Source organism: Nomascus leucogenys, chromosome 9, assembly GCF_006542625.1.
Source record: "Nomascus leucogenys isolate Asia chromosome 9, Asia_NLE_v1, whole genome shotgun sequence".
Taxonomy (NCBI): Eukaryota; Metazoa; Chordata; class Mammalia; order Primates; family Hylobatidae; genus Nomascus; species Nomascus leucogenys.
Window position 1 is genome coordinate 104,067,354 of NC_044389.1, and position 15,197 is coordinate 104,082,550.

The 15,197-nt window shown below is 42.4% G+C and overlaps 1 protein-coding gene across 24 annotated transcripts in view; it reads right to left on the reverse strand.

Moving 5' to 3' along the window:
- CELF2 (CUGBP Elav-like family member 2) overlaps positions 1-15,197 on the reverse strand; it is an 867,108-nt gene that overhangs the window by 116,099 nt on the left and 735,812 nt on the right. For all 24 annotated transcript variants that reach the window (XM_030819314.1, XM_030819310.1, XM_030819322.1 and 21 more), the window contains one exon: positions 3,302-3,384. In XM_030819314.1, the coding sequence (XP_030675174.1) occupies positions 3,302-3,384 (83 nt within the window). The remainder of the gene's footprint in view (positions 1-3,301; positions 3,385-15,197) is intronic.

The following is a 15,197-nucleotide window of genomic DNA, read 5'->3' on the forward strand; positions in this document are numbered from 1 at the left end:
TGTACCTAAAATTTCATCTGTTGCTGGAGCATCCAGCAACCACTTCTAGAGGAGATGCATGATCAAACCAAGGGAAGGACTCCCAGACTCTCATCCCTTGCTCTGTGTTGAGCTGTTGAATTTGCTTCCTTTATGACTGCCATTGTATTTCTAGGGTTTATGTTGAGAATTTCAGGGGATGTAAAACAGCGTGTCTTCTTTGGTTACCCAGTAAGAGGCAAGTTTGAGAAACGTGTCTTCAATGATTTTGCACTGCTCCGTAAGAGCCCTGATCCGTCACCTCAATCTGGGAGTCCTTTCTCCAACCCCATGTAAAGGGTTTCTAAAATCCATTCATGACATGTAAAGGAGGGTGCCTTTAAATCAAAATCTTATGGCAGACACATTCGATTGCACAACAGACCATCCTATCAACTTGTTTCTGCTTCCTAACTAACCAAGTTCTTTGTTTCCCTCAAGAAAGAAATATGGCACGTACAGGGGAAAGCAAACTCTAGACATCAATCAAGCTTGGTTGCATAATAAAAGTTCCCTATGAAACAAAACATCAACTGCAAAAGAAAATTACATAGGAAAAAACCCTAGCATTATTTGATCTTGTTTTAAATCGAAAGTTTCGGACACTTTAGAAAAAAGGCAGCAAGTGACTTTTTAATGGATTTTATCCACAGGAAAATGATTACAACCAGAAAAGCTTTAAAGTGTCAGCTGGTGATGTATTTTTTCTTTATCCCTTTTAGTTTTATTCAGAAAGAAATTGAAGGCATATGGCAAAGTGCATCATTAATTTCTTATTAATTTCATAATAGGAAGGCAACCAGTTAAAATAGTAGTGTACAACTTTAAATTACCGAACTCACTTGGTATTTAATGAGAGATTTAGCACAGCAGGGTCTCTGTTAAATTAAGTTGTGCCTTCACATCACAGTGGGAAAACAGGTGTATATTGGTTTAGAATTATGGAAATGTTGACTAATTCCAAGGCTTGTAATCAAACAGCAAGGCACCCTGTAATATTTTTTCTTCCAAGAATATGCATTAATCTTTTATGTCTGGTCCCATTTCTTTCTGTCCACCAAAGACTCACATAGCTAAAAGGAAAACACTTTCATGTTTTTCCTATAGCTGTTAAGGGTAATGTGTACTGGACGAAGCTGTACATAAATCCAAGATGTGAAACTCTATCCTCATTTACCATATTTGAAATGGCAAATGTAGCAAGTGTGTGCACTGGAAAGGCTATCAGCCTTACAAATCAAATCTGACTTTTCAAACTCCTTCAACCTGCCTCAAGTAATTGGGCATATGAAACTAGATAAGGAGAAAACCAAAAATAATTCACCGACCAACTTTTCCAGCTCCCAAATTGCTGTCCTTGACAGTGGGTCTGTAACATTACCTCCCCTGAATTCTACATGCAGAATTTTTAGAAAGAAAAGAAGTAACACACGTAGAACATTTAAAACATATAAAACATGTTGATTTCTAAGAGTCAGTGTAAGAATCCCAAACAGAAGCATATTCATAAGTCGCTTTTATACCTTTCAACATGCCCCATTCATCATATTCACTCTGGGTTTCTTGAGCGCAACCTCCACTATGAAGATTGCATGCTGGGAGCTCTGTTTCTAGTAGAGGAATAAATACATATTCACCAAGCTCTGCATTCATTTAAAATATGATGTGACTTGGCATCAAACTACACTATACCTTAAATGCTAAATTAACAGTTCACCGTCTCAAGTAATTTTAAAAAATACACCTAGAAGGGATTCGGCATGCTCATTACTGGAAAGCATTTCTTTTTAAAAGAAGAAATACAAAGCGGTCTTTGGGTTTGATTAGGAGCCTGGGAAATAAAAATGATTTTCATCTATTATTGGCTGAGTCAGTAAATATTTGCCTTGGCTCGTTCATTCCATAATGTGACCCAACACTGCAATCTCCTAGAATCTGTGTTAAAAAAAAGTCCATTTACATGAAGAATACAGATAAAATAATATTTTTTTTAAAGTCACTGAGCAAAGCACTTAGACTCAATAAAAGCAGCTTTACTAAGAACCACCTTAGCAGTTTCAGAGAGAAGCAGTGAAACTGGGCAGGACCACTGTGGGACCACACACTTGCTTTTTCTGAACCTTCTATTCTTTGATTTCCTCGCATACAAAGGGAAATACCAAAGTAGTATGATTCAAAATCAAGGTTCTTAATTTATGACTTATGGGTGATGAAGAAGCTCATGTTGTGAAAATCTTTTGCTGAGCTTTTTGCCACTACAATCTTGTATTGTGAATGAGTCTAGGATGAATCATACAAATGCTATCTTTTCTGGGGGCCTGTGGTGGTTCAATGGTTATGTGTGCATGTGTGAATGTGTATATACACAGAGGTGTTTGTGTATGCGTTCAGAGACAAATAAATGACACAAAGGTAGAATTATACCCTGAAAACATTAGGGACATTATCTTTCTTTTATTCTTATCAAACTAGGTTTCAATAAAATCATTATCCTTGCACTGGTTACCATAGGTGCTTCATTAAAACAAATGCATGTCATTATGAACTCATCACTGATATTTGGGTCAATAGGGAAAACATTCAAACAGCATCAGGAAATTAATAGCATGAAATACATAAAAGTGCCACAAAATCCTTTAGAAAAACTGTATTCTGGTGTTCCTACATGCAACATCAGTTCATTTCTAGTGAACTGTGCCAACTATCAAATATTACTGGGAAGGAAATGGAGAAAAAAATTGTAAGCTTTGTATTTTCTGTCCTATATCAACATGAAGCCACAAATTGGGTATTAAAACACTGACTTTGTTAACCACCATTGACTGTTTAGAAACCATTAGGAGGCTTAATATTATGGCTATACAGGGTACATTTTGTCCTTTCAAAAGAAAATCTAAAGACAAAATTTGAAAAGGAGCTCCTGGTGAATAAAAGCTTTTTCTTTTCCATTTGCTTCTCTTGTGTGTGTTGGGTTTTTTTTTTTTCCTTTTAAAATCTTAGCCCACCCAATACTCTTTGGCAGCCGTGGCTGCCCAGTGGGGTCACTCTGATTTTCTAACCAGGGGATGCACTATTTGAGAATGCTTCCCGTCAGTGTTAATGCCAGCGCTCCTTTATGGGCTGGCCAGCTGGTGTGGCTGCTACAGGGAACCGGGGGGTCAGCACACACTCCTCAAAAGACCAAAGTCATTTTTGGCACTAAGAGCCCATAACTAGAACCTTCAGTTGAAAGGACCATTTTCAAGCAATAAAGTGATTCTGGTACAAAAGTAAACCGACTCACCCCAGGTAAAGTTTTAATATTGTGCAGTGCATTCTGGGCCTCAAGTGCAGCTTTTCTTGTATAAAATGTTACGAAACAACAACCTACAGAGAGAAATGAAAAGGTTTTAGAAATTTCTGTGAACGCTTTGCTTAGATATAATGGAGACTGTGGCGAACAAACAATCTACTTAAAAGGATGCACAATTTAAAAATAATAAAGCGTATGAGAACAGCAATAACAACATCTCAAGCATTTACACAGTACCTTTTCATCCTAAATCATATTTATTAGCTTTACCCACGTTGGAGATCAATTCCTGACTCTGTGCCTCACCTCTCTGGAATACAGCTATTCAAGAATGAGGGTGGGAGGTGGTGGAGGAATGGGTGAGGTGTGAATGGGACCTGTGTTATAGCACCTACGTGAAGAGAAGCATTTAATCACAATAACAACAGCACAAACTTACATTAATTATAATTTTCTTAAAGTGTATCTCCAGAACATCAGGTTTTTGAAAGACTTTCTAAACTCAAAGCTTCAAACAACTGGATTATAAGCTTCTTAAAAGCTGGGATAGTGCATTCTTCTTTATCTCCACCGCATTACATGATGCAAAGATCTGTACATATGACCCTCAATACTGGTTTGCCAATACAGAAGACTGTATTTTAACTGGTTTAGAAATTAAGCTACAATACAGATGGGTACATGCCCAAACAGATGTTAGTGGACTCTGGCCCATGCATTACATACGGCTGTGGCATACAAACTGGCAATATTTTGATTCCTCCTTTCCAAGAGCCTGTGGGAGTCCCCGGCCCTTCCGGGAAGGCCAGCACATATCCTTTTTCCAACCAACCTCCTCCACCAAAGAAAATGGTATGGAAATCCTAGACCATTCCTTCTGTGTCCTGGAGAAGGGCTTGCACCTTCTTCAACTTGTAGATAAAGATATTGGCTATTTGTTCATCAATATACAGTTTCTCAGCACAATCAGTTTGGGAAAAGAGGGTAGGACAAAAACTTGAAATTTAAGAAACAAAGATGCTAACCTTTGATCTGGGCTGTCTTTGGTAAGTGGTTGAGGAAAAGTAAAGTGATGCATTCACCAAGACTGTACGTATTTTATCTTGGCTTTACTAAAGGAACGTAACACATGGAGCCAGACAGGGGCCAGAAGAGCTTTGAGAGGTGCTGCCATTCCAGGGGGAAAATAAAGTATAATTTCATTCATACAAGATTCTTAAAGATATCCAAGATTCTTCCTCGTTTGGAAGAGAAATTGGGAACCTTGCCATTTTACACTTGATTTAGTTAGAGTCTACTGACAGGCAGTATACACAAAACCTTTGCCTTTTGGACAAGGTAGACTATGACCATAGCATCTTGGCATTTGAAAAACTCCATGCATCCAAAGATCAGAAACCCTTCAAATGTGTCAGCTGAATGAAGGGAACTGAACATTATGACATTTCTTTAAAGAATCAAGCTGAAGAGACTGACCATTTTCAGGAGCATGTTATTTCAGCTATTTTGAGTTCTTTGACCAGAATCCACTTGGCTCTGCTTCTTGATGGTAGATTTTTTACTGAATCGATCAACTCACTAGTGAGTTCAGCTTCACTGGCATGATGTAAGCCCCAGAAAAGCCATAGGAACTGCTTCATGCCAAGGAATAATTTCCAACAGGAAACTAACATCCCAGCTTCCAGTAACCATTTTTAGAAGAAAAACACCAACCATGCCTCATCAGGCTTGGTATACAAAGAAAAACAGGACAAGCCTTACTAAACGCTTCTAGCAAACACAGTCTCAGTGACTTCTCCTTTCCCTGTCCTGGGCTTATGGCGTTAGCTTCTGGATAAGGAAGCAATGGGGAAGTTCTGAATTACCGCCTCATTTAATAATCACAGTTTCAAAAAAAAAAAAAAAAAAGCAGAATCTGATACTTTCAGGCAGGTAACTTTTGGGAATGAGATGTTTTAAAAAAGATGATTTAGGGATGCAGCCGTTTACTGGCTGAAATAAAGGAAATTATGAAAGAGTAAGCTCAGGAGATGAAAAACCGATGCCAGTTTGGCCATGCTGCAGCCAAGAATGAAGAGTTTAGGTTGGCCTGGAAGACCAGTGGTATGACAGGGAAAATGAAAAGAGAGAACTAAACAACGCTAAGACAAAAGCGACAAGGAACAATGATGATGTAAACGGAGTGAATTGTGTGCACTTCTGTGTGAGCCAGCAGTGGAGAGCTTTGACCAGCATACAGTGGTCTCAGGGATAAAGGGAGCGCTCCTGCCTCAGATACCCAAGCAAAATCCCTGCCATGGCTCGCTGCCTGAGAGCCCACTAGGAAGGTGTAGTCCTTTTGCTATTTACATACTAAAACATGACCCTTGAGGAAGGAGACATTTAATTGTTGCTAGTTATTACAGCTTAGTGTGATTTTACTACTTTAAAGGGTCTTCCTCTTGAACAAAGTTCTTAGTGAAAAGAAGGTGGGTGGTTTTTGTTTTTCAGAAAGGGACAGATTGAAGCTGGTATCTGAGCAGGGTGGGATGGCAGGTGAATAGGAGAAAGGAAGGATGAAAGGACTCCAACATACAGAAGGGGAGATGGGAAGATCCCCAAGATCTCAAATGCTTTTTAGTTTCACCCAAGGTCCACTCTGCCTTTACAACTAGTACGGTGAAGTCAGTGACTTATCACTACAGATCCTCTTCCAACTATGCATAGCTCTTAAGTGTTTCAGTTAAAAGTGTACACTCATCTAAACAGGTATTCTTTAAGATCATGCCAAGAGAAGCTCTAGTTCCAGTGTGACACACAGGAGGATATCCTAGGTAATACTGCTAATGTGCCTTACTGCTCATCTGTCCGACCCAAGAGCTGAGCCCCTGCACAGCTCCACAGGCGCTGCGTTTGACAGGCAAGCCTGGAGCCTTTGTGCCAATTCCAAAAGGGGATCCCATCTCCAGGTGGGCATAGCTCCTTGCCATAGTCCATGGCTTGATAAGCCCATCCCAGCCTGGATTTCTAACTCTATTCACGGCCTCAGTAGGATACCCTTGTGCAATTAGCAACTTACACAAATGTGGGGTCCTGGGCAGACAAGGAGACTGGGACTACTAACCCCAGAGTCTTCTTTTGGGTTTTCACATTTAGTTCCTGAATGACTTACTGCGGGGAAATATCTTACTTCCTCAGTACCTTAGTTTGTTTCATCATTAAAAAATTTATTTATTTTTGAGACAGGATGTCACTCTGTTGTCCTGGCCGGAATGCAGTGGTGTGATCATAGCTCACTGCAGCCTTGAACCCCTTGGCTCAAGCGGTTCTCCTGCCCCTTCCCTGAGTACTTGGGACTACAGGTGTGTGCCACCATGCCTGACTACTTTTTACATTTTTGTAGAGATAGGGGTCTCACTACATTGCCCAGGCTGGTCTTGGACTCCTGGCCTCAAGTGGTCTTCCCACCTCAGCCTCCCAAAGTCCTTAGACTATAGGCATGAGCTACTGTGCCCAGCCTAGTCTCATCAGTAAGTAAAAACCAGGTCTGCTTAACATCCCCCCACAAAACTATGTGGATATGCAGCCAAAGTGTTTCATTCAGGACCAAAAAAGAAAAAGGGTCAAAGCATTCTTTACTTCTATTAGACTAAAGGAGGTCTTATGCTTCGTTCAGCATGCATAATGGTTCACTTAACAAGTACAGTGTTTGGTTAAGTTTTATTAAAATTTGCAGGATGAATACAGACCTCCAAATTGAAACAGTCAGCTTAGATGCAGCAATTAGTGTTTTTCCCCAGCAGGACTTTAGTGTGTACCTTTCCAGATACTGGAATGTGTTTGAAAGACTTTCTATGAGTTTCTCCTAGTTAACAACCATAGTCTTTTTATCCAACCATCACTTAATATGCTCCTGTAAAATATCAGATTACTGACCTGCAGACAATATTTCAACAAAGAGAGAAATATCATTATTTTCCCTGAAATGACAATTATTATGGCAAAAGGTCAAGGAGCTACTCCAGATCCCTGAAAAACCAGGGAGGCTCAACAAGGATGAAATTCTTTCTTGTCAGCCCTAACCAAATATACAGCTGTTAAGAGAACCACCTGTCTCCTAGATTTCCCCATGCCAGCTGTAACTTAGGTCTGAAATGTGCTGGATTCCTCTCCAGGTCAGCCGCAGCACCAGATGGCTCAGCAGTCTGACTCAGGGGCAAGCCTCCTCCCCTGCAGGCTCTGTTTCCAACATCAGTGTAAGGTGGGTAGTCACACATCTTCAACACCCACGGGCTGGCTCTTCGATGGTCAGTGGTTGCACCACGCATTGGAGGGGACAGTCCCTTGGGCTTCAGAATTCATTCCCGGAATCCCACTTTCCCTACTGTCCATAGAGTGGAGAGAAAGGCCTCGCTCCATGTTAGAGGTGACCAGCCAGGGAGCTCTGGGTATCAGCACAGGCTGATGCAGTCTGATGAACCAGGTGCTTCTGCAGGTCTCAACCCTCCCACTGCTGCTTAATGCTGGTAATTTCTGCTGCTTCACCTATTTCCACTTTGCTCATCTGACACCATCTAATAAGCACCTGCATGGGACGATTCACGCCACTGCTTATCTACTCATTCAGGAGCTTCTGCCAGTGGCAGTGGCCTAGTTAGAAAAGACAAACATGGTGTTCCACACCCGGGTGACTTCAGGATATCCCTTGTTTCAGCGACCTCAACAATTCATCGTAATAATAAAAGCTTTGGTCCTTGAAGCAAAAAAAAAAAAAAAAAAAAAAAAGCCCAAAACACAAAAAACACCATCCTTCTTCATGTGCCAGTTTATCAAGTCCCTCCCACGACTACTCACCAGGACTTTGAAAATTCACAGGTCCATCAGGTCCAATGGAAAACTCGGGAGAGGTGATCCCAGAACCAAGTATCACAGTCTTAGGACCATACAGAGCCTAGCAGTCCCACTAGTGATGACTTCTTCTGTTGACTACAAAAAGACAGTGCTGATTCTCTGTAACTTAGAGGGGAAATACACTAGATCTTACTGGCCACTAACACATCACTGTGATTCTGCTGTTCACCGTCAACATCTAGCAGGGCCCCTAGGAAGGGAACGTAAGACAGAAAAAGCACAGAAGAAAGCTCCAGGGGCACAGAGCGTTGTCTGTGAAGGCAGGCCCAGGGGGTCCTCACAGGGAGCATATCGCGGCAGCCAAGAAGCAGCAAGAAGATCCTGGACACCGAAGGAAGGAGACAGGTATGGAAAGCCCTGGTTTCCCATTTCCCACCTGTTACCCCTGCCTACCTCCCCAGAGGCCTGCTGCGGGGATGTGGACGCTTTTGATGCCCAGATTCCCTGAAATTGGTAAGTTCAGCAATACAGTTGCATACGTTTAGCTTGGAAAGCAATCTGTAATCAGTATTATAATTGTGAGCTATGATTATGCCATCATGGATCAGAAGTGGAGAGTGGCAATCCCCAGAGAGGCTGAGTGTGACATACTCCACACAGGGTAGCTGGTGTCTTGCTATATTTTTTCACTAATAGTTTCTGCTGTCATGAAGAGTTCCCTCAGGTATTTCGCCTGCTTAACTGCTAGATAATTTTAGACACTGGTATGACATTTTTGCTGTTTCCAAAGATAAAGCCCCAAACAAAGGCCAATGGTAGCTACACACACACACTCACACACACACACACACACAATCACACTCTCACACACATACACACACACACTCTCACTCACACACAGTAGTGTATTTAAAATCACAAAGAAACACTCAACTGTACTGAAAGACTTTAATTTTAAATGATCAAGTAGATTTATCCTCAAAGAAACCATCTGGATTATCACAAACCTTTTCAAACCACAGCTGTTTCCCTTGAAAATCTTTACTTGGAAACTCTGGGTAATAATACTCACAGGAAAAAAAATGTACTGATATATAAAGATAACCAGTTTATATCATGGTTTGCTGTGAATCAAAGAGCAATAACGTATTTACATTTTTCAGTGTGGAGGTAATGTAGACACCACCCTAGACAATGATATCACGAGGTCAGATTTTAAAACTCATTCTGCCCTTACGAAAATTGACACCATACTCGTTGAAGAAACTTCCTCCAAGGTTTCTAAACCAAGGTTTGATGCTCTGAGACACTGTTTTAAAGAGGTAGTTTTCTTTAAATCCCTTGACTTTAATAAACGGACATGGCAATTTTTGTTTTAAGAGACAGGATCTCACTCTGTTCAGGTTAGAGTGCAGTGGTACAATCATAGTTCACTATAACTTCAAACTCCTGAGCTAAAGTCATCTTCTCCACTGTAGGCTGCTGAGTATCCAGGACTGCAGGCATGTGCCACTACACCAGGCTAATTTTTAAATTACTAAGTAGAGACTGGGTCTTGCTACGTTGCTCAGGCTTCTCAAGCTCCTGGCCTCAAGTGGTCCTCCTGCCTTGGCTTCCCAAAGTGCTACGATTACAGGCATGAGCCACTGAGTATGGCTGACACAGTTTTAAAAATTACTTTCATATTTTCTTTTTAAAAATTGGGATTTTAATTTCTGTTTTTTATTGACACATAATCTTTGTACATATTTATGGGGTACATGTGGTATTTTGATACATACATGCAAAGTGCAATGATCAAATTCAAGGCAGGAGGACAGTGACTTGAGTTGTTTTTAATTATTGAAACAGTGGCTCGTCAGCTGCAGGGCAGGAACTTCACATCACATGCCAACGAGTCACAATGCCAAAGGCAGGAGCTGACCCCGCGTAGCAAGGCTGGTTTTAGTGAGGCATTCCTCATGACTCTTCTGCAGCTACCCGCCTGAGGCAAGGAGAAACTCCCCTGTGTAAGGCATTCTCTACCATGGCAGGAGGGACCTTTCCGGAAAGTTCTAGTTCTAACTGCTAATTCTTTTTCTGATACCACCCTTCGATAATATCCTATTATGGGGAATTGTGGAGCATTTTCTGGAATACGAAATAACTATACAACCTGCAGGCTAAGGAGAGAAAGCAAAAAATGGTTTCCTGCAATTCTGCGGCAAAGCTGGTCAAATAAAAAGTATTTCCATTTCGGAGCTTATGGGGTTGGGCATGAGAACATCTGTCTCCCTCCCTAAGTGGACTCTTACCCAGGGTCAAGACGGGCCTGTCCACGTCTTCAAGGCCATTCGACATCTTATATATATGAAAACCTACTTTGTTTTCTAAATCTAAGCACATAAACAGTTGAAAGCAGCCCCAGACTGATCATCTGATGACTGAACTCCGTATTTTTTTTTTTTTTTTTTATTAAACAACAAAGTAATAGTCCTAGCAGACAACTTCAACTCGAGTTATATTCGAATTCAGGACATCAAAAAGGTCATCACGTTGTAAGTAGGAAATTCCTTTACAGGCTGCCTTTGAATTCTAAGGGGCTGACAGATCAAGGGACGAAGGCCCTGGAAGGCTAAATTAGTGAACCCACTATTTTTTTTTCCTTTCTGTGAATGAAGCTCTCTTTTGTATGTGCATTTGCAAGCAAAGCAGGTGCCTGCTTCACACAAGTCGAACTGCAACTGGGATCTTGGCTTCCTGTCAAGTCAGTAGCATGCAAGCCAGTTTAAGTCAAAAGAGGACACACTCCTCATACTTGATTCCCCTTGCCATCTATTTTCTCCCTCAATCTTAGCCACTCGGAGGAGAATTTAATACTTTTTTTTTTCCCAGAGTCCAGAGGTTGTGGATCTAAGTGGGACATTTTGTGCTCAAGCGAATCTGCCATGCACTATGGTTTCAATTCTAAGTCACTGGCTTTGGCCCTGCCAGGACCCCCTACTTTCACTTTCTACAAGGCAGTTAAACATTAAAAAAAAAAAAAACCCATCAAAAATCCCCTGAATTAAAATTTACAAGAAAACTTAGCATTAACCTTTTTTTTTTTTTTTAAAAAAAAAGAGGAGTACTTTTTCCATGGTAGAAGGTGATTTATACCCCTAGCATCTTGAGGCAAAAGGCAATGACAAAATGCCATTCTTAGAAAGTATAAGGAATCCTCAGGACATGATATGAGACCCTAGAGGGTCACCCATGTAGCTCCCCCACCCCTTTTTTTTAGCCCAAAATCCAACCATCAAGAAGAACTGGCGCTGCTAGGAAACGGTCACATCAGGGCACTATGACCAACTCTGGGCCCCTCGGCATGAATTCCTATGGCTGGACCTTCACGCAGTGCTTGCTTTCTAGGAGTGCTAGATACAAGTGAACAAATGATGCCACCGATTTCACGAGCTCCATCTAAAACCCAGTCCCCTTGCCTCTCAGCTCTCTTACGTATTCCTGCCTGTAATTTTATTATCGTGGCTCCCCTGTATTTGATGCTGAACGCAGATGGCTGTAATGACATCAACTGAGAGATACAGGAACCAGAGGCATGAAAAAAGTACCCATCACAGCAAAAGTTAGCTAAAGGGAGAACCTCCAAGAAGATCAGACAGATCTGTGTTGCACTGCTCCTCCAGCCTTTTACACCTTTAAACTGAACACTATAAAAAATAAAATGAGAAGAAGTTAAGGTAGTGTTGTCTTCTCATGGCTTCCGTGCCTTTCCTGTGGAATCACAGAATTTTACAAGTAGCAAATGTTGGGAGTCGGGAAGCAGTACTCCAACATAAAGGCCTCACAAGAAAAAGTTTCTCTCTGACCCCCTCCTGCCCTCCTGTCTCTTAGTCCCAGCCTCCCCTAAGCCCAGCCACAGAAACTGGAATCCCTCTCTTCCTCATAGCAGGTCACAGAAGCCAGAACCCCCTTTCCCCAAAGCCAGCCATAAAACTTAAAAATACTGCTCTAACTTTCCTTCCGTCATTCTGTATAAAACTGGCCAGGAACAAATTCTCTGACCTACCTTGTTTGACTGTAAGTCATAAGACCCCCATTCCAGGAAAGGTCCTTCCCACACCCAGAAGGAAGAATCCTGCTCAGAGAGGCCAGGGAGAATGCGGACAGGCAGGCCTTGCCGAGTGTCCCTGCTCAGTCTATTAGCGTTACATCATGTCCTTTCTGTCCAATCACATTACTACATGGCTGACCATACTTTGTGGAACCAAAGTATGCAAATGAGCCTAGGCACACTTTGTTGGACCTAAGTATACCATTTCCCCTGTATCCTTGGGTCTGCATCCTGAAGGCGCCTGTGTCACAGAAACTGTGATCTCATCAACCTGCGTGCCTTTTCTCCTGTGGATCTGCCTCTTGTCAGGGATTCTTAGTGAACCTTCATAGGGCCAAGGGGAGGTTTTCTCTTGGTCCCTACACTAGTTCTACCAGCCTAACCCCCCACACCCTCCCATTTTACAGATGGGAAAACACCAGTCCACAGGTTAGTAGGCTGCCCCCAAGTCACACCAGGAGCCAAGAGCAAAGCCAAAACCATCCCAGCAACCATGAGTCGATGAGCACCCCTCAAAGTCTATGCCTCTCATAGGCAGAATATCCCTGAACCACCTCTAACAGGGTCCGCCTCCCTCTGAAAGATCTGCTGCACACTCTGTTCATGTCACCTAAAATGTCTCTTTATAACCTAAACCTCTCATCTGAAATGTCTCTCCAACAGTCACCTAAGACAACCCTTTTATCCCCACCTAAAAGTGGGACTTACATAGCTAGAGTAGCAGCTACCCAAATACGAATGCCTCATCCTGTAGAAATATACTTTTAAGGAAACCATACCCAATTAGCTTAGTTTTATAGAGTTTGATATAATTGGCACCCTGATGTCAGCGGTATCACCATCTGGCCACTGTCTAGGAAGCTGACGGGTGTCGCTGCCATCGGGCCTTCCGTATGTGAGTTATGTGGACTCCACGGTTTGGATTACCAAGCGCCATCCCAGGAATTCCCCTGGGAAACTTACACTGGCAGCGTGGGACCCGCATCGCCCTCTGGCCGCCTGAGGCAGTCGTGCGATGCTCCGCCAACATCCTTCCTCACTTTCCCTGCAAGATTCCTCGCAGACAGCAAATCTGAGCCACCTTTTCAGCCCGGGAGGGAACAATGATCTCACTGGGGTCCCTGGCAACCCCACACCTTCCCTCCAACTCTCCACCTGACACACTATGACCACCTTTCTGTCAACGGGCCACAAGATCCAGGCCCCGGCAGCCTCCTGTTGCCCTGGGGACTTTGCCTGGAGGAACCATCTTCTGTTATTTCCATGACCCCGTGAAGACTAGCAAGCTCCCTGTGTTTTCTGTGAGGAAAATGGAGTTTCTTTCTTTCCTTTTGACCTAGATTAAATCGACTGCATTTTCAAGCCTCTTGGGAAAGCAAGTACAGCCTAATGTGCACAGCTACGTGTGTACTGTAACACTTCCTCACCCATGATTATGTAAATTCCACCAAAGCACGACACAGATAGAAAAGGTAACAAGGGCAAAATTGCTGGAATCTGCTTTTCCCCTTCTCTGGTTCTTTGAAATAAGACACTTACATTAAACCATTGCAATTGTCTAATAGCTATGAACTCATTGGAAGAATTTCAGCATCATCCTTTTTTCCCCCGATGGGACAATCATCGTGTTCAGCTGTTTCACCAACTCTCCCACTCTGCTCTGAGCGTCAGAAAGGTAGGGTGACGTGTGCATTTGTCCAGGCCCCCAGGGGGTGATGTGAAGAAAGCAAGAAGTCTCCTTTGTTAGAGAAAACGTCACTTGACTATTGGAATGAAAGATAATAAAGTAGCCATAGAATTTACTACACTTTATATTTTTCAAATCCTAATTCCAAAGTAGTGAGGACAACCATATTTTTCTCTGAAGGTAACGAAGAATGAAAAACTTCAGGTTGAACATAACAAGCCAACTAGAGGGTCTGGCTTCCCTAAAGTAGGCTTTAATTGGCCCAACTCCCTGGCCAGCTGGTCTCCCTGGGGCCTCACGGTGAGGTGGAGACCAGTGGCTCAGTGGCGGGCAGGCCTTCAGGCTCACCAAACCAAGATCACTTCCCATACACCAAGGAGGCATCACGGGGTTAAACACGGTTAGGTGTAAGGTAGTTCTGTCTTGAATCCAATTAAGAAGGATTTAGTTTCTAAAGTACTGAGGGACCTCATTAGAAGAAAGTTTCTAATATAAGGTTATTTCATAGTATAGATTCTCTAGAGGATAGGATAGCATTATAATTAGGAGGCTAGTGGCAACAAGAGGTAGGTTAGAATCACATCTATTTTCCTACGATTCTCAATTCACAGCACATTGGGCTATTAGATGCTTCCAGGCCAGGCCGATCTCTCAAGTCTCCACTTCACTGCCTTGCTTTGACGGTGCATCAGCTTGAATTCCCTGGACTAAGAATGCAGGCCCCTTATTGTTAGCCTGAATAAAATACAGCTCAGCTCTGTTCCTGAGCACCGACCAGTGGTATTCTAACTCATTACTCAAGGGTTCTAGGCGCCTCTCAACTCTCAAAAGGGTTATTTGCAATCCAAAGCAGAACAAAGGTATTTTTTCTGGAAATGGAATAAGGACACCGTTATCTACTTCCTCACTCTGGTCTTTACAGTCAAAGTGAAATGGAGAGGCAAACCCTTTGGCTATAGAAATCCAAGGCTAGGCTGAAGTAAACATTTGTACTTATTGTAGATTTTCTTTTCTTGTTGGATATGATGCTGGAGAACTAATATTTATGGCCGTTATAACTGTCTCCACCCCACTCTGGCAATAACTGAGCTGCATTTCATGTGTATGGAGATCAGAGAGGGAGTTACTTCTCCATATTGCCTGGAACAGAGGAAATCATTTAAGAAATTCACTTTTGGGGCCAAGGTGGTCCCTGAGTTCTCATGGCAGATACCATGACAGTTTTCAAAGTGATGCTGGATAGTCTTCTCATGCTCATTCCTAATCCTTGCAGTGAG